Genomic DNA, 24387 nt, shown 5'->3' on the forward strand with positions numbered 1-24387 from the left:
CCATCTGCTGGTTCACTCCCCAATTGGCTGCAACGGCCAGAGCTGTGCCATTCCGAAGCCAGGAACCAGGAGCTTCCTCTGAGTCTTCCCATGGGGGTGCAGGGGCCCAAGGACTTGGCCATCTTCTACTGCTTTCCCAGGCCATAGCAGAGAGCTGGATTGGAAGTGGAGCATCCGGGACTCAAACTGGTGCCCATGTGGGATGCCGGCACTGCAGGTAGCAGCCTGACCCACTACGCCACAGCGCCAGCCCCTCAATATAATTCTTAAAGGTAGACTTGGTCGGGCAGTCAGTGCATGTATAGTTTTGTTAAATATTGTCAGATTTCGTATTTTCCCCTCTTAGCTTTCTGGGCTGAAGTCAGTTTACAGACTGACTTCTGAAGTGACAGTTTTGAGACTGGCCAGTGCTGAACTGGACAGGATCCTGGGACAGCATAAGCCGGCTGTCCCCTAGGCGAGTCCTGCTGCCGGGTCTCCCTCGCTAAGTTAGTGTTGCTGTCTTTCTACTTTCCAGGTTTTTGAACTTTGTCCACCTATTTCCGGTCCTCTCTGTCCTGGTGACCTTTTAGAAATGCCATTGCTGTTATTGTAATAGATTTCAGGAGAGACCACAGGTGCAGGAATGCTCACACGGGGAGGGTGTTCGCATTCTCTCAGGATTGCTGGCTGTGAAATTGATCCTGCTGTATTGAAAGGTGGGGAAGGAGTTGGGGGGGAGGGGAGGGCTGATGGCTCCTCTGGCTGAACGCCGACATTCAGAGGAGTAGCACCGAAACAGCAGCATAAACCTGTTGGCTTGCGGGAAATCCCAGAAGGAATCTATGGCAAGGATGCCCCAGGGCAGTGGGGGTTCGGCCCGGAGACTGGGGCGGGGAGGCCGCCCGCTCTGTGTCCTGTTTCAGGGCACATGTGTGAGCACTGGGAGGACCTTGGTGAGGGCAGTCTCCTCCGTGTCTGTGCTGGCCGTGGACAAAGCCAGTGTGGCCTATGTGTGAGGTCCCAGGGGACCTCAGCTGCCCTCGCTGCCCTGTGGCAGAAGGTAGGACACATGCTGGGTGCCCACTGGGGCGACCCAGGAGCAACCGGGAGGAAGTGGACCTGGAACTTGGAACTTGGGCCGTTGTTTTTGTGCACTGGGGTCTGTATCATCCCCACGAGTCTACACTGAGAAGACAGACGTGCGCATCTTGGTGTGTTGAAAGCACCACTTTCAGAATCCTCATCGAATGGAGCTCCTGGGCACAGCCACTAGCAGCAAGGCCTTAGCCCGTGCCAGGTTAACGATCACACGCGACACAGTGGCAGCACGGTTAGGAATTTTCTGTCTTCTGGCCGTCTGGGTTTAGAAACTCTGCTTGGTAGGTGGTACCCCGTGGCTTGGTAAGCTTGGATGTTTGGCTGTGATTTCTGGCTGATTTGGATCTGAATTACGAGAGGGATGTGTGTTCTGACAACAGAGCGCTAAAGAGGCTTAAGTCCTCTTGGGTTTCCTTTTTTTGCAAAGGTTATAGGCCCTAACACCCTGTGTGGGCAGGTGGTTTTTTTTTTTTTTTTCTTTTTTTTTTTTAATTTCTAGAAACCTAAGTGAGAATCACATTTTTTTGTCCTTTATTTGCAAATAATCTTCCTTCCTAGCTGAACACGGTGGGGGACAAGCATGCCAGAGACTGCCCTCCCTCTCACTCAACTTCCTTGGGGGCCCCCTGCCCTCCAGCTCCGCTGCCTCCCACTGTGAGGGTCCCTGCATGCCTGGTGCAGCCAGTGATGCTGAGGTGACGGGGCCCGGGGCACATGGAGCACACAGAGCACATGGGCCTGGGCTGTGAGGTGGGGAGGCCCCAGCCCCTGCCCTAAGCACCACTCCTACCCTGGGGCAGAGCCCCTGGTCCTGCTGAGCCAGTTCCCTCAGTACCGAGTCAGTGTGGAGCGCTGCGTGCTTGGGAGTCTTGGTGGGGGCATCTGAAGAGAGGACAGAGAAGATGCTATTCTTTCTTTTTTAAAGATTTATTTGTGGATTTATTTGCAAGACAGATTTGCAGACAGAAGGAAAGACACACAAAGAGAGAGTTCTTCTATCTGCTGGTTCACTCCCCAGTGGCAGCAACGGCTGGAGCTGGGCTGATCTGAAGCCCGAGGAGCCAGAAGCTTCTTCTGGGTCTCCCACGCAGTTGTACAGGACCAAGCATTTGAACCACCCTCTGCTGCTTTCCCAGGCGCATCAGCAGGAAGCCGGATTGGAAGTGGAGCAGTCGGGAGTTGAACTCGTCACCCATATGAGATGCCGACACCGCAGGCAGTGCTTTCCCTGTTGCGCCACAGCGCTGGCCCTAGAGCTGTGTTTTGAAAGCACCGAGGAGCAGCCTGACTGTGGAGCCGAGAGCCGCCCCTGTTGCTGCTGCTTTCCAGGACATCACGGGTGGGCGTGGCGTTAGGCTGTGTCACGGGGTCAGGTGTTCTCCATCCCGTTGCTGGGTGGGAGTTCTAGAAGAAGGGCCCAGGAGGGCGTGCCTCCTGCTAAGGGAAGCGAGGCAGGGTCATCGGTGGGTGGCCCATTTCCCCGCGCCTGGGACAGGGCCTGGTGTACAGAGTGAGGCGGGGGCAGGGTAGCTGATGCTACTCGGGAGTCAGCGTGGGACTGGAGGCAGGCCTGGTGTCCAGCTGTGCATCCTGAGCTGCCCTGGGGAAACTTCCCAAGAGGTGGGCCAGCCCCCACCTTCCCCGCCCCCACCCCCCCAGGACTCAGAGAACCCCCTTGTCCATCCACCACCATCCTGTCGGGCCAAGCTGTCCCTTCCTTGGGTGCAAGGCCCCTTCTGTGCTGCTGGTGGGTTTCCATGGTAGGCACGAGGTGGGAGCAAGTGGATGAGAGGGTGGGAAGAGAAACAATGGCTAGAGAAGGGCCCATGGCTGCCACCTGAGCCCTGGAGAGGCCGGCTCAGCAGAGGAGCTGCCTCTGTCACTCTGGCTTTCTGGTTACTGTCCTCGCAGGTTTCACTTCTGTTTCCTGCCCCTCCCCAGCCCGTGGGCAGCCACAGGCTATGGATGGTTTCCCACAAACAGTCAGCTGGGCTCAGCTGCTCTGCGGTGCGTGTGGTTGCGCAGCGGTCTCTGCCGCCTCCTTCTCTCCCCTCCCTTCCCTCTGCCCCAGATTCATCTCTTCTTTCTCTGAGCAGCGTCGCCACGTGCCCTGCCAGGTCTGGGGAAGAGGCCAAGACACAAGGTGGACCCACAGGTCTTGCTCGCTTGAGCAGGGCTGTTTGGCTGCAGTGCCATACGCCTTGGCCACACCCGGGCTCGTCTTCCAATCTGGCCTGCCTTTGGCCTTTGCCCGAGCTCGCCCCTCAGCCGGGAAGCCCTGCTGTTGCCCCTGCCTCCTCAGCTTCTGCTCTCAGGTCCGGCTGCCCGCCAGAAGCCCAGCGTGGGCTTCGCGAATCCAGCAAGAGCGCAGATTCTCTGCCCACCTCCCACCCTGCCCTCGTGTCCCAGCGCCGGTGAGCGGAGCACTGGGTGCTGCAGGCGGCATGGATCAGGACACGGGACAGGGCACTTGCAGTCCCAGAGAGCTGACGACCCCCTGTAGTGCTGGGTGTCAGCAGGGAGCAGCCACAGTTGTCTCACGTCGGGGCGGCAGTAGCTGAGGTTGCCACACTGCAGTCTGGGTGGTGAGATACCCCGAGTCATGTCCCCTGAGTGTGCCCTGAAGCAGCTTCTCCCTCTGAGGTCCTGGCCTCGTGTTGGCCCGTCTCAGACCCAAGTTGCGCATTTGGCCAGAGAAACGCCCAGGCTGACAGCAGCCATCATCGCGTGTCTGAGAAGGAGCCCTGGAAGTGGTCCCTGCATGGGAGCCGGCGTGACCTGTTCTGGGCTGCCGAGAGCGTCCGTGGGGGGGGGGGAGGGACACCCAGACTTCCGTCGAGGTGCTCAGCGCAGCCTGTGGAGGAAAGGGAAGGACACACAGGCAACTCTGAAACCTCGGGGTTGGGGTGATTGAAGAAGCCCATCGACAGCTTAACGTAACCATTCAGTGTCATGTGCTCAGCCTGTCTGGGGATAGAAAAAGTTGCTGTGTAGTGTTTTTTTAAAGAGTTTATTTATTTGGCCGGTGCCGCGGCTTCATAGGCTAATCCTCTGCCTGCGGCGCCAGCACCCCGGGTTCTAATCCCGGTCGGGGCGCCGGATTTTGTCCCGGTTGCCCCTCTCCCAGTCCAGCTCTTTGCTGTGGCCCAGGAGTGCAGAGGAGGATGGCCCAAGTCCTTGGGCCCTGCAGCCGCGTGGGAGACCGGGAGAAGCACCTGGCTCCTGGCTTCAGATCAGCGCAGTGCGCCGGCCGCAGCAGCCATTGGAGGGTGAACCAACGGCAAAAGGAAGACCTTTTTCTCTGTCTCTCTCTCTCTCACTGTCCACTCTGCCTGTCAAAAAATAAATTAAAAAGAGAGTTTATTTATTTATTTGAAAGGCAGAGTTATAGAGAGGCAGAGGCAGAGAGGGAGGGAGGGTTCTTCCATCTGCTGGTTCACTCCTTAAATGGCTGCAACGGCCAGAGCTGGGTCGATCTGAAGCCAGGAGCCAGGAGCTTCTTTTGGGTCTCCCACACAGGTTCAGGGACCCAAGGACTTGGCCATCTTCCACTGCTTTCCCAGGCCATAGCAGAGAGCTGGGTCAGAAGTGGAGCAGCAAAGACTGCCACCTGCTGGCACTGTGGGTGGCAGCTTTACCCACTGTGCCATAGCACAGTAGTCGTAAGCTTACCAAGCATATCAAAAGTGCTATTAATCCTAGTATTTTTAAGGGTTTTTATAGGAAAAAAAAAAAAAGGGGACAGGAAGGGTAAGCCCTAACGTGGTGTGTGCATTTTGTCTTAGGAAATATTTCTCATTGAATATTTATCATATAATAACGAGAAGTGTGGAGCGTTCAGTAAATGAAGTGTCAGAGCTGGTGACACCAGCAGAGCCAGATGGCCAGGGAAGCTTCCGGCAGGTGGGGCAGTGGTTTGCAGGAGGCCGCCCTGCCCCATGCCTCACTTTCACTCCCTCATCAAGTCCTTGTCAAGTCTTGGTCACAGGTGGGCCTGAAGGAGTGAGACCCCTCCCATGGCCACCTGCAGCCGTGTGCACTGAGTCTGTTTCCTTTCCGACTTGACCTTGCAGCAGGCCCCTTCCCCCGGCGCCAGCAGAGCAGGAGGGCAGCAGCCTGGCACGGTGCTGCCTCTGGCTCTCCCCTGCCCTGTGGCCTTGAGTCAGTCTCCCCCCTCCTCTCTGCCTGCCCCTCACCTGCAGGAGGAAGGAGCCTGGTTCTCCCCTCTCACAGCAGGGTGGGACGACTCCCAAGAGACAGGTGTCCAGGGACTGACTTGTGAATTATCATCAGATGGTGCTATGCAAAACTGGAGTTTGGGGGCGGGCGTTTGCTGTGGCGGTAGGATGCTGCTGGTGACGCTGGGGTTCAAGTCCCCACTCTACTTCTGATCCAGCTTCCTGCTGATGAACACCCTGGGAGACACCAGCTGATGACTCAGGTCCCTGCTACCCTGTGGGAGACTGGGATGGAGTTCTGGGATCCTGAACCTGGCCAGCCCTGGCTGTGGGCATTTCCAGGGTGCACCACAGATGGAAGATGTTTTTCTCTCTGCCTCTCAAATAAGAATAAATAGGCCAGTGCTGTGGCTTAGGTCAATCCTCTGCCTGTGGTGCTGGTATCCCATATGGGTGCCAGTTCTAGTCCCAGCTGCTCCTCTTCTGATCCAGCTCTCTGCTGTGGCCTGGGAAGGCAGTGAAGATAGCCCAAGTGCTTGGGCTCCTGTACCTGTGTGGGAGACCTGGAGGCAACTCCTGGCTCCTGGCTTTGAATCAGCTCGGCTCTGGCCATTGCGGCCATTTGGTGAGTGAAACAACGTCGCTCCCTTTCACTGTTTGTAACTCTGCTTCTCAAATAAATAAATAAATCTTTTTATAAAAAAACTATTTTTGAAACCCTACAGTTATTCTTCCATCTTTGGCTTCCTGTTCACACCTTCCCACGGTGCACCAGGGCAGATCAGAACATACTGAGGCCCTGGTCTGGAGACCCTTGCAGCCTCGAGGGACCAGCAGGCAGCTGGACAGCCAGGTCCTCACTTCGCACCAATGGGGGAGCTCCCAGGCCAGTGTTGGGGAAGGGCAGCCTGGGCTCTGGATAGAGCTCCCTTGCCCAGAGGCTGGGGCCGCTAGAGATGCCTGCCAGGAGTGCCCGAGCCTTTGCTGTGTCAGCAGTTGCCTGTTGGGAGATGCAGTGTAGTCATTAAGAAATGGGGGATACCAAGGCATGATTCCTTTTGTAGGATTTCTTTCTTTATTTGAAAGAGTGAGTGGCAGAGAGAGAGGGTCCATTCACTGGTGCACTCCCCAGATGGCTGCAACAGCCAGGTCTGGGCCAAGCAGAAGCCGAGAGGCAGGAGCTCCATCCTGGTCTCCCACATGGGTGCTGGGGCCCAAGCACTTGGGCCGTCCTCTGCTGCCTGTCCAGCTGTGTTCCCAGGAAGTTGGATTGGAAGTAGCAGTCCCTGGGACTTGAACCGACTCCAGCTTGGGATGCCAGCGTTGCAAACAGTGGCTTAACCCTCTGCAAGCCAGCGCTGCCCTCATTTGAGAAGCATGTGTGACTCATTTGGCATTCCCAGTGTTCCCTAGGGTTCTTAAGAAGACCTCCATCAGTGGGCTCTGCTGTGGTGCCTCCTCCCTGGCGCTTCCAGCTCCCCGAAGTCTGAAGTGGGCTGTATTTGAAGTAGGCACCTGCGGCCTGGGCCCCTGTGGCTGCCTGAGCAGGGTTCACAGTGCACCGCTCTCCTTTTGCTTTCAGAAGTGACCGGGGAAGTGCGTCCGTACCATGGGAAGGAGGCTGTGGATCCGCGGCAGGGGCGAGCCCGAGGCGGCGACGCCACACACTTCCACGCGGTGAACGTGGCGCAGCCCGTGCGCTTCAGCAGTAAGTTGCAGACCTGCCCTCTGTGGCGCCGTGTAGCCAGTCCGCCAGCCTGCTCATTCTCAGTGGGAGGGCTTGGTCTGAAAGGCACCGGGGGCAGGAGTGGAGGCTGCAGCGCCCCGCTCCTTGTCAGCTGGCTTCCAGATGGTGAAACGAGACGGGACCCTGGGCTGTGGAGCCAGGCTGCTTCTTGCCCAAGATGACTGCCTTTTGGGGCTGGCTGGCACCGGCCCTTGGAGGTCCTGTAGTGTGTTGATTGCCTTCATGGACGGAGAAATGGGCCCTGGGAGGTCGCTCCAGCTGATGGGGTGGGAAGGCTGACTTCTTAGGCTTTCCTAAGGGATTGGTTGTTTAATGAACCCCCTGCACCATTCAGAAGTTAGAGGAGCAGCCGGGGCGAGGGAACACTGAGGGGAGGCACAGCTGTCCCGAGCAGAGACGTGGGGGCGTGGGGCCACACGTGGGTGCGGGGAGCGGCAGCAGGCAGGCCGGAGGACGCTTGTGCGGCAGGGTCTGCTTGCTCGTGGCGGCGCTCAGCCTGGACTCTTGTGCCCACTCTTGAGCTGGGTGGCTGCAGAGGGCCCTCCACAGGCCCCGGCTCTGCCAGCCATGAGACCCTGGGCAGTCAGCTGTCCTGTCACGCTCCTCGTGGCTCGGACTCCTCTTGGAGCCATCCCTGGATGGAGCTGCCACCTGCTGGTCGTGTGGTCAGGCTGAGTGGCCTTGTTGTGGCCACTTAGGGGATGCACAGTGAATGCCACTTGACTCTCTAATCAGCAGGCCTGGGCTGTATATGCTGCCCCGCACCTTCCCGACTGCGCTCGGGGAACTTACCCAGGCCCTGGTGGGGGAGAGGGCCGATGGGGAGCAGGAGGCGCTGTCCAGGGTGCTGCCCGCGCGACTCAGCAGCCCAGCAGGCCATCACCTCCTTCCCATAATCCTTCCATGGAGCCACAGGTCTTGCTCTTTTGAGCGGGCAGAGAGAGATGGGACATTCGGGTGCAGTGCAGTACACCTTGGCCACACCTAGGCTCGTCCTCCAGTCTACCTTGCCTGGGGTGAGGCTCGCGCTCGCGTGCTCTCAGGCACGGGAGTGTGAACAGAGCCTCTAAGGAGCTAGTTCTGTTGAAGTTTTTTTTTTTTTTTTTTAAAACATCTGGCTTTGATTAAAAAAAAAGTTTCAGGGCCAGTGCTATGGCGTAGCTGGTAAAGCCACTGCCTGCAGTGCTGGATCGAGTCCTGGCTTCTCCACTCCTGACCCAGCTCCCTGCTGTGGCCTGTGGAAGCAGGAGAAGACGGCCCAAATCCTTGGGCCCCTGCATCCATGTGGGAGACCTGAAAGAAGCTCCTGGCTCCTGGCTTCAGATTGGCTCAGCTCTGGCCATTGTGGCCACTTGGGGAATGAACCAGTGGACCAGTGGATCTCTCTCTCTCTCTCTGTGCCTCTGCCTCTCTGTAACTCTGCCTTTCCACTAAATTAAAAAAAATGTTCCTCCACTTGAGTGTTTTAGTAGAAGATATCTTGACACTTGGAGGTTACAGATTCTGTGAAACAGGCCCCAGTGCTAACAGGGTGAGCTGGACTCACACCAGGCCTTCCCTTGTTGGCAGGGCAGGTGGACAGGTCTTTGCCGGGAGCAGACTCTGGGAGGCCAGGCTCCTGCTGGCTCCTTGGCTGTACCCAGGCTGTTGCCACCACCTCTTCCTCCTCCTCCTCCTCCTGCTGAGGCGTGCCTGACCCTCTCTGATGTTGTGGAGAATTTTGCATTTGGAGTTGGGGGTCCTAACTTGGGGGTCGACTCCCCTTCTGTTCTTCATGTTTCCTAGGGAAGTGCCCCACAGGGTGGCACCACTATGAAGGCACGGCCAGCTGCTACCGTGTCTACCTGAGCGGGGAGAACTACTGGGACGCGGCGCAGACCTGCCAGCGTGTGAACGGCTCCCTCGCCACCTTCTCCACCGACCAGGAGTTGCGCTTCGTCCTGGCCCAGGAATGGGACCAGCCCGAGCGGAGCTTTGGTTGGAAGGACCAGCGCAAGTGAGTCGTGGGCTGGGGTCTGGTGGCCCTCCCCCAGGGCAGCTGCATGTGCCCAGTGCAGGCTGAGTGTCTCCAGGGCTGGGGCTGGAGAGCGGATGCGAGGGCACAGACTTGGCAGGTGCGGCCTGCACTCGGGAGCACCCTGCCGCCTGGGGCCGGCTGGAATTGCGCAGGAAGCCATGAGCATGATGTTAACCCATGTGATGGCGTTCGTCCTCAGGAGCTTCTCTCTTTACCGAGAAGTGATTCCTGTCCCCCGGTGTCGGCCCTGGAGAGAGAGGATACATTTCTGTGATTTTAACCCATCCACAGCGTTGTATTCATGGAGCCGGATGTCCATCAAGAATATGGTGTCTGACTGAACATTTGAAAGCTTTCTTTCAGCTGATAAGAATAGTCTTGGCAGGAGTTGTCAGATAAATCTTCCGGCTTGGGAATTTATTGTTATTGTTTTGTTTTGTTTTTTAAACTTATTTATTTATTTGAAAGAGTTACAGAGAAAGAGGGAGAGGCAGAGAGAGAGATCTTCCATCCTCTGGTTCACTCCCAAGATGGCTACAGTGGCTGAGGTTGGGTCAGGCTAAAGCCAGGAATTAGGAGCTTCTTCCAGGTCCCCCATTTGAGTGCAGGGGCCCAAACAGTTGGGCCATCTTCCATTGCTTTTCCCAGGCTATTAGCAGGGAGCTGGATTGGAAGTGGAGCAGCCGCAAATGAGCTGGTGCCCATATGGGATGCTGGTAGTGCAGGCCGTGGCTTTACTTGCTATACCACAATGCTGGCCCAATTTTTTTTTTAAGATTTATTTAGGGAATTTGTAAGAATTTGTTTTAAAGTTCCAGTTCCTACAGACATTTAAGCAATTGTTAATTTATTTGGAAGGCAGAGTGACAGAGAGAACATCCATTGATTCACTCCCCAAATGCCTACCTGGCCCTGCCAGGGCTGGGTCATGCTGAAGCCAGGAGCTAGGAACTCCATCTGGGTCTCCCACATGGCTTGTAGGGACACAGATATTTGGAGCTATCGCCTACAGGTGCCCAGTCATTAGCAGGAAGTTGGACTGGAAGCAGAGCTAGGACTCAAACCCAGGCACTGCCATATAGGATGCGGGTACCCTGAACAGCTGGTGTAAACCGCTGTGCCATATTGCTCTCCCCTAGTGTGTTGAGAATTTCAGTGCCTTTTATCAACAGGCATTTGGCCTGGTGGTTAAGTTCCTGTTAGGATGGTTTGAATTTGAACTCTGTTCCTCATTCTGGTTTCCTTAATGCCCATCCTGGGAGGCAGCAGGGGAAGGCTCAAGCACTTGGGTTTGTGCTGCCCGTGTGGGAGACCCGGGGTGTGTTCCCAGTGCTCCTGCAGCTTCCCTCCAGCCTGCTTCAGCGTTGCCTGCTTGCCGCAGGCGTCTGGGCAGTGAAGCAGCAGTTGGGAGATCTCTCTGTGTCTGTCTGGCCGCCTCTCAATAAATAAAATAAATGAGTGAAATGAAAATTACTCAGGTTTGAGAAGCACGGTGTGTGGAGCTCAGCATCACTGTTGAATCCTGCGCGTGCTTTGGCTCTCCTGTGCTGAGGTCTCTGACTCTCCGTCTCTGTCCCCTGCAGGCTGTGGGTGGGCTACCAGTATGTCATCACTGGCCGGAACCGCTCCTTGGAAGGTCGCTGGGAGGTGGCATTCAAAGGTAAGCCTAGGTGGTTGTTGGCCTTCGAAAGTGAGGGGAGTCAGCCAGCGCTGGGGCACGTTGCTCGGGTTTCCCTTCCACCCTTGGGGAGATGGGGTTCCAGACTGGGGGCGGGGGTGCTGCTGGCCCCGGTGGGGCTGGGTCCTTCTCCAGAACTCACTAGGGCTTCTTGCTCCGTCCGGCTGGATTTCCAGACTGTCTTCCTGTGGAACGAGTTAGGACTTTGGGGAGCGCAACACGTGCTGCTCACGTGAGCCAAGAGAGGAAGGATTTGCTTTTTAGGTCAGAGGTCAGAATTAGAATCCAAACTTGAAGAGAACGGGGCCGGGGGAGGGAGGGGAGTACAGAGAGAGAGCGAGCGAGCTTGGGAGTGCGAGCGAGGGCGCGTGAGCAGCGCATGTGTGTGAGTGTGTGTGCTTTCAACGATTTCCTGCTGCCGCGCTCAGAAACGCCAGGTGGCACGAAGGAACCATTGCTCCTGCCCCGTGGCCCGGATACCGGCGCCCCGGCTGAGTGTCCTCTGCACCTGCCGTCTGCCCTGTGTGCGGAGGCTGGGTCCCTGCTCCGGCCCTGCCTCCTGGGCTGCTCTTCTTCCACCTCTGGCTGGAGTTTCCCTCCGGCCACGCAGACAAGCCCTGCTCCTGAGGTCTTGAGCGTCTCTGTCTAAAGGTCGAGGGACAGTTAGGGGAATCTGAGCATGGATTCCCGGTGGGCGTGGCAGCGGCACTGTGGTTGTGTGACTTTAGGGGGTGTGCCCCTGTGTGCACAGGTGCACATCCGGGTGTGTGTGTGCGCGCGCACATGGAGGGGCGATGACCTACACAGCAGGATGCAGCCCGGTGCTGAAACTGCCCGGAAGCTGCATTTTGCGCCTTTTCTCTAGTTCTGTGTGTGGAGAAGCAGTACTTTTCCACCCCGAAAGCCTTTCAGAAGATGTGGGCTGAGAAGCTGCAGGGTGAGGAGACGGGTTACTGGGACTGGGCAGAGCCGGCCGCAGGTCGCAGCGCAGCTGTGAACGCCGCACGTGCTGTCTGCAGTGCACGTCCTCCTTGAGGCCCTGCGCCCACGCTCGGCGCATGTCCACGCCCCGCACATGGTTTTCAGCTTGGAGCCCATTCCTTTGGCCTCTCCCTGGAGCGTGGCTCTGTGCGCTCAGCTCAGCTGCTATCTGTGCGGGCCTGGGAGCCGGCCCCAGGGAGCCAGGGCCCTGCACCTGGGTCCTCCTGCACCCCGGGGACTGGGAGCTGCTCCTCTGGAGGACCCGGGGCCCGAGGTTTTAGGACGCCTGTGCCGAAACTCTGGGAAGCTCAGCTCCTTGTGCCTGGTTTCCTGCTGCCGCCCCTTGGGCTTCTTATCTTGGCTAACGGTGCCACGTCACTTTGTGGTTTGTTTGTCCTTGATAGGCATTTTAAAGCCTAAACGTGGACCCGCACGGTGTGGTTCATGGGTCTGTGTGTCATATGACAACTTGCCCCTGTAAGGTTTGTTCCCTGTCTCTGCCCTCTCCTTGTCCCTCGGGTCCCCACGTGCACACACACTGCCGGGCCCACCTGAGGCACAGACAGGGAAGTCAGGACCTCCCCAGGTCACGTCTTTCCAGATGTGACCTGTCCTTGTGGTCACAGGCTCTCCACTTGGGGCGCTGTGTCTGGGGGAGGGACGTGACCTGGTGCTACTGTGGGCTGGGGCCCTAGCATCTAGAAGCCTCCCAGGGGTCAGGAAGGGGCTGCACTGGCCTAGCAGCCACTGGGTGGCGTGGTACAGAGACCCCGCTCGTCTGGCTGTGGTTCCCAGAACCGAGTCAGCCACGGGGTCAGGTGCACCTTGGTGGCTCCATTGAGGTGTCCAGAGGGCCCTGTGCAGGGCTGTTCTGTGGGTTCCAAGGCAGCAAGATAGGAAAGGGGGGGTCTGTGTAGGCTCAGAAAAGTGAGTGCTGCAGGAACAGTGGGCACTTGGGTAGGGCAGCGGGGAGGGAGGGTCCTCCCAAGCTGAGGGAGCTGGTGACAGACGCGCAGGTGGGAGCGGCTGCTCAGATGTGTGGGGAGGGGGAGATGTGCGGCAGGCAGGCGGGCAGGTGGGCGGCTTGCATGTGCTCTTGGGTGCAGGCGGCAGTGGCTGGCCCCGGAGAGATCTGCAGGGGGTGATTGCAGTGAAGCCAGGTGAGGTGTCCTGTGCCTGCACCCTTTCAGATCCCCCGGGCTTGTCCCTTGTCACCAGCCTTGCAGTGATAAGGCCCTAACCCCACCCTGGTCTCCATTCACCTGATCACTGTCGTGCTGGGCTGCTGGCGCCCACCTGTCTCCTCTCGCAGCCACCAGAGGGTCCTGTTCCCCTGTGCCCTGCCCTTCCCGGCTCTCCCTTTCTCGCAGTTGTGATTCTCGCCCTGCCCTCTTCCCGCCTCCCCCAGCTTGCTCTCAGGGCTCAGCCCCAGTGCAGGGGGTGCCCACTGTGCTGGCCACCAGTCAGCACCCTAGATTTGCCTCCGGTAGCTTCTTGGGCAGGTTTACTGCCAGGAGGGGGCGCTGGCCCCGAGTCTCGGTGGTTACCTGAGTCACCCTTTGACTTTGCCCTGGCCCTGTCTGGCCTCTGTCACTGGAGGGCACCACGCACAGGACTCTGCCCTGAGAGGTCACTTGTGCTTCGGTCTCAGCACTGCAGGTGGGCCGGGTAGCGCAGGGCTGGCACCCACCTTGGTGTTGAAGACTTCGTCATTTTTTTTTAAAGTTTGGGGTGAACCTGTTCCTTACTTGGCCCATGGAAAAAGAAGTCAGTGAAGAAATCTATTTTAAAAGGGGATGGGAGCTCTCTGGGTGAAGGAGGCTCTGTGGGAAGCCAGAGGCTGCTTACAGAGGGCTCGGTGGAATGGGTGGGAGGAAGGGCAGAGGCCGTGTGCAGGGCGCTGGGGCGCCACCTGCACAGAGCGGTGAAGAGGAGCCCTGCACAGCCTGTGGGCTCTGGGAGCTGCCTGGTGCCTGGCCTTCCTGCGAGTGTGACCACACACGGACAAGGCGAGTGGGCTGCTGGAGCCCTGGTGGCCCTGGCAGGGGGCACAGTTGTGCCTGGTGGCTGTGCCGGCCAGGTAGGAGTGGATCTTGCAGGCCCTGGTACCTCCTGGAAGCCAGTCCTCCTGCGCTGGCTGGGGATCCAGGCCTCCCTGTGCCCACGGGGTGAGGCTGCACCCAGACACGCCAGCTCTTTGTAGACTGCGCTGCGTGCTTGGTGCAGGGGGAGGCGGCTCCCAGTGGCACGGGGGTCTTGGTAAGGCGGCGAGCTGCATTGTGCGTTAGTAGACGGGAGCATGAGGTGTCCATTCATCGTTCCGCTTCTGGGCAAAGGTTGCGTTCGTATTGCCAGTGACCCAGGTCAGGTTAGCCTCCAGGAGCCCCGTGGCCCATGTGTGACTTGACTGCCGAGGCTGTGTTGCCATGGGCACCCTGCTTCTGTGTCCCCCGACAGGCTCCTCGGAGGTGTTCCTGCCCCCCAACCCCAGCCTCACCTCGGCCATGTCTGCGAGCGATGGCGTGTTCTGCGCCCAGCTGCAGTGCTTCCACTTCCCCACGCTGCGGCACCACGACCTGCACAGCTGGCACGCCGAGAGCTGCTACGAGAAGTCCTCGTTTCTGTGCAAAAGAAGTAAGTGCCTGGGAGCGGGCCTGCCTGGGACGCCGTCCTGGCCGCACGCGCCCCACTGGCCCACGGGTAGCTCTGTGGCCTGGGCGGTGGCTCTGAGGCCCCATTGCTCCGTTCCATCTGGAGATGGCCATTCCTGCCCTGCCCGCTTCAGTGTTGCTAGGAGACGAGGTGGCACTGGTGACTCAGGGATTTGCCCGTGCTGTGGTGTCTCTGGGGAGCTGCATCCCTCGGCCCTCGCTCTGCGCGCGCTGGGGTCCCTCTGCCTCTTTGTGCCAGCTTCTCTCCGCCTGTCTGCACTGGGCCCCCACCTCCCCAGTCTGTAGCGGCCAGAGTCTTCCCTTGTCCCTCTGCCGACTCTTTGCCCAGATTCCACATCCAGGTCTCCGTGAGCTCGGGCGGGGAAGGGGGGGTGTGCACGGTGCTCCTGCAGGGCTTGTGACCAGGATGGGACTCCCCGCCTCCACCCTGTCTCTCTCTCTGTGGGGAGCTGCACTCGGCCCTGGCAGCCGCGGCAGGAGTCTGGTTTCAGCTAATGACCTCTGCACCTGCTCCGCCTCCCCTGTGGGTGTGCACATTGGAGCCATGCCAGACTCCGTGCTCCCCCTGGGCTCTCAGTCCACGCTGCTGCAGCCTGTGTGCCGGCCCTGCCATAGGTCTTGGCAGCGGCGTTGCCGCTTTCTCTGCCTGGTTCCTGCCTCCCGCATTGCCTCCTCTTGGCATGTTTCTGTTGAGTTTCAGGATCAGTTTCATCAGCTCCCTCCTCAGGATTTTAGTCCGTGGTTCTCCTAATGTTGTTTGTGTTTGTTCTGCAAATCTCTGACTTTACTTCTCAACTTTCCCTTTTCTTACCAAATCTCCAGGACCGTGTTGACTAGAAGGGGGGTTGTTGAGCCCGGTGATCTTCCCAGCCAGCTTAGAAGGGAACGATGGTCGCGTGTCGGCATTAAATGCTTTCCACAGGACTTGGGGACATGCCTTTGTGAGGGCTAGGTACCATCCCATCCCCATTTTGCTGGGAATATTCACATGACAAAATAGCAGTGTTTATTGGATGCTTTTTCTGCATTTATGGGGGTTTATGTGATTTTTTTTCTTTGATCTGTGCATTTCCTCGTGTGCCTTAATAGGTTTTCTAGTGTTAAGCCATCTGGTACGGATTGAGCTGGATTTGGCTCCCTGAATGCGTGCAGACAGTGAAACCCCAAACTTTTCTGTGAACGGCCAATGGACTGATGCTACAGTCGATGGATTAGGGGAGGCTTGATCCCATTAGGGCTTCTGAAGATAGGGCTTTGAGAAAGTGATTGGATTAGATTGGGCTGCTGAGGTGGGGACAGTGATCTCGTGTCATGGCTTTATAAGGGAGACACGTGGAGGTGGAACGAGCGTGCCTGCTGTGTCGCCCTGCTTCCTGCATGGCCACGTGATGGGTCCCTGTACACGTGGTGCCCTTGCCTGCCTCCCTCAGATGCCAGACCAGTGGGACTTGCCCCATCTTGGACTATGACCCTCCAGACCACACGCCTCCCCTCTGGGGTTCCTCTCCGATATTTTAAAGTGAGGAAAGCTGACTAGTATGCTCTCCTCAGGGTTTTGTATGTATTGTACTGCTGAGCACAGCTTGCTGGTATTTTGTCTAGGATTTTTTGCAGCTCTGTTAAGAAGAGAGCTTGTCTCCTGTTTCTGTCACATTTGTATTTGTTTCGTGATGTGAGTTGGAAAACACTGTCTTCTGACATTCTCTAAATCTGTTTGTACAAGGCGAAGATAATCTTGCCTTTGTATGTTTGCTAAACTGTATCTTGTGGAACCATGTGGGCCAGGGGCCAGGGAGACTTGTGACTCATTGTGGAGATGCAATTTCAGAGCTAGAGAAATGTAGCAGTAGTTGTACAAGGCACCTCCACTCAGGGTCCCTTTCTGTTTTGCCACATTTGCTTTCATTATTTACTCTTTCTGCATATATTTTTCTGACCCTGGAGATACTGTGGACCATTAGTGACTTCAACACGTGAATAGTCATAGTCGTTTTAAATTTTCTATGGGGTGAGTCTTTCAGTGTCTCATCTGGTTCTGGCTTTGTTGATCTCTCTCTCTCTCTCTTTTTAAAGATTCCTTTATTTATTTGAAATGCAGAATTACAGAGAGGTGGAGGCAGAGAGAGAGGGAGAGAGAGAGGGAGAAAGAGAAGGAGAGAGGTCTGTCTTCCATCCATGGGTTCCCTTCCCAAATGGCTGCAATGGCTGGAGCTGGGCCAGTCCAAAGTCAGGAGCCAGAAGCTTCTTCCAGGTCTCCCACACAGGTGCAGGGGCCTAAGCACTTGGGCCATCTTCCACTGCTTTCCCAGGCTGTAGCTGAGAGCTGGATCGGAAGTGGAGCAGCTGGGACTTGAACTGGTGCCCATATGGGATGCCGGCACTGCAAGTGGCGGCTTTACCCATTATGCCACAGCGCCGGCCCCTGTTGATTTTTTTTTTTTTTTTTGTCTCTGGAGTGTTGTGCTTTTCTGTTTGTTTTTTTTTTTTTTTTGGTTAGAAACCAGACATCTTGTACAGCATAGGAGGGACCGAGTTCAGCAGTTTTGGTTCTTGCAAATGGCTGCACCTCCTTCTTCCAGGCCCTATTTTAGGCAGGTCTTTTTTTTTTTAAGGTTTATTTATTTGAGAGGTGGAGTTATGGAGAGAGGGATAGACAGAGAAAGAGAGAAATCTTCCATCTGCTGGTTCACCCTCTAAAGGGCCACAACAGCCAGAGCTGCTCTGATCCGAAGCCAGGAGCCAGGAGCTTCTTCTGGGTCTCCCACGTGGGTGCAGGGGCCCCAGCACTTGGGCCATCTTCTACTGCTTTCCCAGGCCATTAGCAGGGAGCTGGATTGGAAGTGGAGCAGCCAGGACTCGAACCACTGTCAGGCAGGTCTTGAGTCCAGTGAGAGGTGTTAACTTGGGCAGGTTCGCACACATTTGGCTCTGTGGTTAACCTTAGTGCACTCCCAGCTTCATGCTTATTAGCAGTGCCTTCTGTTTGGGGTGGTGTTGGTTTGGCAGGTGGTTTTTCTTTTTCTTTTTAAAAAAATTTTTTTTTTTTTTAAACAGGCAGAGTGGACAGTGAGAGAGAGAGAGAGACAGAGAGAAAGGTCTTCCTTTGCCGTTGGTTCACCCTCCAATGGCCGCCGCGGCTGGCGCGCTGCGGCCGGCGCACCGCACTGTTCCGATGGCAGGAGCCAGGTGCTTCTCCTGGTCTCCCATGGGGTGCAGGGCCCAAGCACTTGGGCCATCCTCCACTGCACTCCCTGGCCACAGCAAAGAGCTGGCCTGGAAGAGGGGCAACCGGGACAGAATCCGGTGCCCCGACCGGGACTAGAACTCTGTGTGCCGGCGCCGCAAGGCGGAGGATTAGCCTAGTGAGCCGCGGCGCCGGCTGTCTTTTTTAAAAATTTTTTAAAGATTTATTTTACTTATTTGAAAGAGTTACAGAGAGAAGTGAGAGAGAGAGAAATATTGAGAGAGAGAGAGAGAGGTCTTCCATCTGGTGGTTCGTTGCCCGAATGTCCACAATGGCTAGAGCTAAGCCAATCCAAAGCCAGGAACCAGGAGCTTCTTCTGGATCTCCCATGTGGGTGCTGGGGCCTAAGCACTTGGGCCATCTTCTACTGCCTTCCCAGACACATTAACAAGGTTGGAAGTGGAGCAGCCGGGACTGGAACCAGCACCCATGTGGGATGCTGGCATTGCAGGCCAGGGCTTTAACCTGCTGTAACACAGTGCTGGCCCCTGTTTTTTTTTTTTTTTTTTTTTAAATTTTAGAAATTACTTATTTTTTTGAGAGGCAGATAGGCAGAGAAAGAGACAAACATACAGACAGAACTCCATCTACTCGTTCACCCCTCAGATTCCCACAATGGCTGATGCTGGGTGAGGCCAAGCTGAGAACTAGGAACTTAGCCCAGTTCCCATGTGGGTGGCAGGGACCCAGCTACTTGGACCATCGCTTGCTGCCCTCCTGGGGTCTGCACTAGCAGGAAGCTGGAAGTAGAAGTTGGAGCTGGGTATTTTTTTTTTTTGACAGGCAGAGTGGATAGTGAGAGAGAGAGAGAGAGAGAGAGAGAGAGAGAGAAAGGTCTTCCTTTTTGCTGTTGGTTCACCCTCCAATGGCCGCTGCGGCCGGCGCACCACGCTGATCCGAAGGCAGGAGCCAGGTGCTTCTCCTGGTCTCCCATGGGGTGCAGGGCCCAAGCACTTGGGCCATCCTCCACTACCTTCCCGGGCCATAGCAGAGAGCTGGCCTGGAAGAGGGGAAACTGGGACAGAATCCAGCGCCCCGACCTGGACTAGAACCTGGTGTGCCGGCGCCGCAAGGCGGAGGATTAGCCTGTTAAGCCACGGCGCCGGCTTGGAGCTGGGTATTGAACCCAGGCACTCTGATGAGGGGTGAAGATGTCTTAACCGACCTCCGAGCCACTAGGCTCGTGCTCACTCTGCCAGAGGGTTTTTCTTGATGTTTGCTCTGTCCTCCTCTGTCCATCTTCCTTTTGGGCCCCATCTCAGGGAGTCTGACCCTGGCAATTCTCTAAGCCATCGTCTATTGTGCCTTTTTTTATCTTTTAAAATAGTGTTTATTTGAAAGGCAGAGAGAGAAAGATAGAAAGGGAGAGACTGAGATCTATGATCAGCTGTCTCACCCCCCAAATCCGCAGCAGCCAGGGCGGGGCCAGGCCACAGCCAGGAGCCAGGAGCTCCACTGGGTCTCCCGTGTCGGGCAGAAGGAGCCCGAGCACTTGGGCCATCTGCTGCTGCTTTCCCAGGGGCATTAGTAGAGAGCTGGGTGAGAAGCAGAGCAGCTGAGGTAGGAACTGGTGCCCATGTGGGAGGCTGGTGTGGAGGGCGGTGGCTTCTCAGCTGCGCCACAACACCGGCCCTTCACTGCGACTTTGACCAGCCCGTGTCTGCCTGCTGGTGCTTATGCGTCATCCGAGGGTGGCGCCATGCCCTGGGCCTCTACAGTGGGACCTTCCCAAGTGCTTCTGCTGCTCTTCCAGCTAGAGGTAGGCCCAGCACAAAGTCTGTTCCCAGGCCCCCACGGCCTGCCTGGAAGGAGGCTGACTAGAGGCGGCTGCACTCAGTGAGTGGGTCGAGGCTTTGCCTGGTGGGTCTCGAGTTGGAAGTGTGGACCGAAAGTAGGGAAGCTGGCAGGGTGTCCTTTGGTGAGAAGCTGGGATCAGGAGCTGGAGATGAGACGTGAGCCCTGGTGCCCTGGTGTGGGAGGGAGGCAGATGTCCTAACTCTCCTGGGTTTATGTTTCTTTTTCTTTTCTTTCCTTTTTTTTTTTTTTTTAAAGATTTATTGATTTTATTTGAAACAGTTACACAGAGAGAGGAGAGGCAGAAAGAGAGAGAGAGAGAGAAAGAGAGAGAGAGGTCTTCCATCTGCTGGTTCACTCCCCAATTGGCCGCAATGGCCGGAGCTGCGCTGATCCGGAGCCAGGAGCTTCCTCCGGGTCCCCCATGCGCCACAGTGCCAGCCCCGGGATTACATTTCATAGTTAAGACTATGATCTGTTTGGAGGCTTGGAAGTTTTTTTTTTTTTTTAAATGAGGTGTGGATTTAGGTCAAGTTTCATTAGTCCAGCTTGGTTTTGCTCTCACACACCTGCTTTGTGCTGTTGTTGGGGTTGTCGACCCAATGCTACGTTGTACCCTTGCTGTCTGACACAGTGGCTTTTCAAATCAGATCAAAGAGTGAAGGAGAGCAGTGGGCCTTGTAGTACAATAGGGGAAGCCGCTGCTCGGGTAGCTCCCTTCTCACACCAGAGTCAGAGTCTGGGCTGCTCGGTTCCCAGTCCAGCTCCCTGCTAATGCTTACCCTGAGAGGCAGCAGATGATGGCTCAAATGCTTGAGCCCCTGCCACCTACCTGGGAGACATGGGCGGAGGTCTTGGCTCCTGACTTGGCCTGGCCCAGCCCCACCTGTTGTGGGCATTTGGGGAGTGAACCAGTAGACGGATGGAAGGTCTGTCTCTTCAACTCCCTCTGTCCTCTCTTTCACCTCCACCTTCCAACTAAACATAAATTAGTAAATCCTTTTTAAAATGATAAAGGACGGACAACAGGCACCTGTACCGACTTAGCATTACGTCCTGTCTTCTATTCTGCTTGTCTGTCCTGAGAGCTTCCTGGGATCAGACTTGTGAGGCAGGTGCACCAGCAGCAGAGAGCCCTGCTTCTGTCTGTCTGGGAAAGTCTTCACTTTGGCTTCATTTTTCTTTCTTTTTTGACAGGCAGAGTGGACAGTGAGAGAGAGAGACAGAGAGAAAGGTCTTCCTTTTCCGTTGGTTCACCCCCCAATGGCCGCTGCGGCCGGCGCACCGCGCTGATCTGAAGCCAGGAGCCAGGTGCTTCTCCTGATCTCCCGTGTGGGTGCAGGGCCCAAGCACTTGGGCCATCCTCCACTGCCTTCCCGGGCCACAGCAGAGAGCTGGACTGGAAGAGGAGCAACCAGGACAGAATCCGGCGCCCCAACCGGGACTAGAACCCGGGGTGCCAGTGCCGCAAGGCAGAGGATTAGCCTAGTGAGCCACTGCGCCGGCCTCGTCTTCATTTTTCAAAGACTTATTGGCTGGGTCAGTGCTCCCGGCTGCCCAGAGCCCACTGAACACTTGGGGGTCGTCACCCCCACTGCCCACCACGGCCTCAGTCTTTGACTGTGGGCATTTCTCCCACGACGTGTCGGCATGGGGGTCTTCCGCCCTTTATCCACTTGAAACTTGTTGAGCTGCTGGCACGTTGTAGGTGCTGCTCTGCAGTGGGTCTGGGGGTTTTCAGCATTCGTTGTTCTTAGATATTCTTTCTGCTGCTTCCCCTCTCTCTGCCCCTGGTACTCCCACTTCACACGTGTTGGCTAACGCGGTCCCATGTTCCTCTTGAGGGACCGCATTCACATTTCTTCATCTTTTCTCCGTGTTTAGCAAGGAGTCATTTTATGTGGATTTCTTGCCTTGGGCGCCCCTGACCACACAGGTGGCATGAATTTGAGCCAGGTGGGGGGAGGGGGAGCACAGACCCGTCATGGGGGAGCTTCTGAGGTCTTCAGTGAGACATCCCCTCCCCATTTGGAGGCTGACACACGCTTCCTTCTCTTATCCCTTTGAGCACGCGCCCCCTCCCAGGTAGCTGTCCTGTTCCCCACTGCTCCCTCACTTCCCAGGATAGGCCCCGGCCATGGCCCTTGCTCCTACTCCAACCCCAAACCGGTTCTGTGCAGAGTTGACCGTGTGTGTCTCAGGGCTTCCCAGGCAGAGCTGGTAGCTCCTTGGGGAACTCACTTTAGACCTTGGGACGTTAAAATGGCTAGTGTCCCCAACAGCCACCTCGTAGAATAGAGAGGACCTCGGTCGGGAGTACACTGCTCAGGCAGCTTGCAGGTGAGCACTTCAGAGGGGCCCCTGCCTCAAAATCTGGCAGCTTTGGCCCTCTGGGTGTGCTTTGGCCTCGCAGTGTGCTGCTGCCTGTAGGGACCTCTTGTGGACACCCACTCCTGTGCACGGGGCAGCTCCCGGGAAGCCCATCCTGGGAGAACTCTGGCCCCATCTGGCCAACTCCTCTGCATCCCTGTTTGTCCCCCGAGGCCCAGGCCCAGGCAAGAGGGTCTCGGCTCCTTTCGCCCGTAACGCAGACTTCTGTGCACGTGTGCCCCTGCAGGTCAGACGTGTGTTGACATCAAGGACAATGTGGTGGACGAAGGATTCTATTTCACCCCCAAGGGGGATGACCCGTGCCTGAGCTGCACCTGTCACGGAGGGGAGCCTGAGATGTGCGTGGCCGCCCTCTGTGAGCGGCCCCAGGGCTGCCAGCAGTACCGCAAGGACCCCAAGGAGTGCTGCAAGTTCATGTGTCTGGACCCAGGTGAGGCTCTTCGGGATGTTGCAAGCTGGTCTCCTTGTCCATGGCCAAAGGCTCCCCCATCCCCTTGCTTCCTTGGTGCAAGTTGTGTTTATCTACTTAGTCGAAAGGCACAGGGAGAGGAGAGAAAGATGGTGTGGGAGAGAGAGGGAGAGAAAGCACCCGACAGAGATCTTCCATCTGCTGGTTCCCTCCCCAGATGCCCACAACGGCCAGGAATGGCCCAGGCTGAAACCAGGAGCCAGGAGCTTGAAGCTCCATCCGGTTCCCCTTTGTGGGTGGCAGGGACCCAAGCACTTGGGCCATCCTCTGTTGCCTCCCAGGCTACGCAGTAGAGGAAGCTGGAGAAGTGGGAGTGGACTGATCCTGGTCGCTTCCCTGGTGCAGGATGTGGGCGCCCCAATCAGCGGCTTACCCTGATGCACCACCATCCCCACTCCTTTCTCTTTTATCTCCAAGATTCAGAGCTAGGCCTTGGATTTCTGTGCACGTTCGAGCTCTTCCTGTCTTCCGGTATGACGATGTGGAAGATAGTGACAGTCATCATGCAGATAGGATCTCTAAAAAGACTGAGATTCCTCTCGGTGTCAAGGTCAAAGTCCTCCTGGCTCAGTGGCCCTTGTGCAGGACTCTGGTCGCCTGATGGAGGAGATGAGCACGTGGGTTCCCGCTTGCTGTGCCCTTAGCTCCCTGGCGCTCTATGTGGCTTGGTCAGGGCTGCGTGTCTGTGCTGTCCATTCAAAAGCAGGTCTGTTTCCTGGGTGGCCCAGTGAGGGTCACGTGGCAGGGGCTTGTGAACCTGGAGAACAGCAGCGTGTGGGGTGGCTGAGTGGATGGGGGAGTTGCCCTCTCCACCCTGGGGGTCCTGTGGAGGAACGGCTGGCGTGGTGGTGTGTGTGGCGCAACAGTTAGGGCTGTCTTTTGGAGACCGTGTTGTGAGGCTCCTGGTGTGGTGCTGTAGCCAGCCGACTGTGGGGAAGCATGGGGGTGTGTTGGCAGCTGAGCCCCCAGGGGACACACACAGCTAGAGTAGAGTGAGGCTGGTGCTCGGGCCACCCCGCACCCCAGGCTCAGCAGTGCTCTGCTTGTATAGGTGCAACTGATTGGGTGCTTACCGATTTTCCGAAGTCGCCAGCCACGTCACTGCCAAACCTGCAGTCTGGTTACCTTCCAAGTAGGTCAGACTGACCTTTACCACCCACGCGGCCTGGATTCCTGGTTCTGTGTCTCAGGAATCCACCCCGGTTCTGCCTGGCCACTCTGTCCAGGCTTTGTAAGAGTGTGTATGAGGATACCTCCTCTGTGGGTGAGAGCAGCTTCTGGAGCCTGCCTAACTCCGAGGACCTAGGAAGGGCTCAGAGTGGAGCTGCCGGGGTCCCCTGCTGGGGCTGTCTCCCAGGGCCGGCCTTTGGGACGTATTGCTCAGGGACTCACCTGCTCCTCAGGGGTAACCATCACAGCACCCTCTTTTTTTTTTTTTTTTTTTTTAAAGGTTTTTATTTATTTATTTGAGAGGTAGAGTTACAGAGAAAGGGAGAGACAGAAGGGTTTTCCATCTGCTGGTTCACTTGCCAGATAGCTGCAATGGCCAGAGCTGAGCCGATCCGAAGCCAGGAGCCAGGAGCGTCTTCTGGGTCTCCCACGTGGGTGCAGGGGCCCAGGCACTTGGGCCATCTTCTACTGCTTTCCCAGGCCATAGCAGAGTGCTGGATGGGAAGAGGAGCAGCCAGGACTTGAACCAGTGCCCATATAGGATGCCAGTACTGCAGGCGGAGGCTTAGCCCACTACACCACAGTGTCCTCTTCTACAAGGCCACGGTGTCTGCTGGTGCAGGCCCCCCACCCCCAGCATTATAGTCAAGGTCAAAGCCATTGCCAGAGGGCAAGGATTAAAAAAGCATCGAGGGGCTGGCACTGTGGCACAGCAGGTTAAGCTGCTGTCTATAGCTCTGGCATGCCATATGGTTGCTGATTTGAGTCCTGGCTGCTCTACTTCCAATCCAGCTCCCTGTTAATGCACCTGGAAAAAGCAGCAGAATAGTGCTTGGATGGCTCAAGTCCTTGGGCCCCTGCACCCATGTGGGAGGCCTGAAGAAACTCCTGGCTTTGAGGCGGCTCAGGGCTGGCCATTGCAGCTATTGGGGTAGTGAACCAGTGGATGGAAGATCGATCTCTTTC

General features: G+C 56.7%; 1 protein-coding gene across 3 annotated transcripts in view; it reads left to right on the forward strand.

The window, feature by feature from the left end:
• The window catches only part of DGCR2 (DiGeorge syndrome critical region gene 2), an 81399-nt gene that overhangs the window by 49838 nt on the left and 7174 nt on the right, over positions 1–24387 (forward strand). Inside the window, exons 3-7 of one of the 3 annotated variants that reach the window (XM_062182265.1) lie at positions 6841–6966; positions 8782–9001; positions 10606–10682; positions 14139–14315; positions 22009–22212. In XM_062182265.1, coding sequence (XP_062038249.1) covers positions 6841–6966; positions 8782–9001; positions 10606–10682; positions 14139–14315; positions 22009–22212 — 804 coding nt within the window. The remainder of the gene's footprint in view (positions 1–6840; positions 6967–8781; positions 9002–10605; positions 10683–14138; positions 14316–22008; positions 22213–24387) is intronic. The other 2 variants (XM_062182266.1, XM_062182267.1) reach the window with 2 other exon arrangements.

This window comes from Lepus europaeus, chromosome 23 (genome assembly GCF_033115175.1).
Source record: "Lepus europaeus isolate LE1 chromosome 23, mLepTim1.pri, whole genome shotgun sequence".
NCBI lineage: Eukaryota > Metazoa > Chordata > Mammalia > Lagomorpha > Leporidae > Lepus > Lepus europaeus.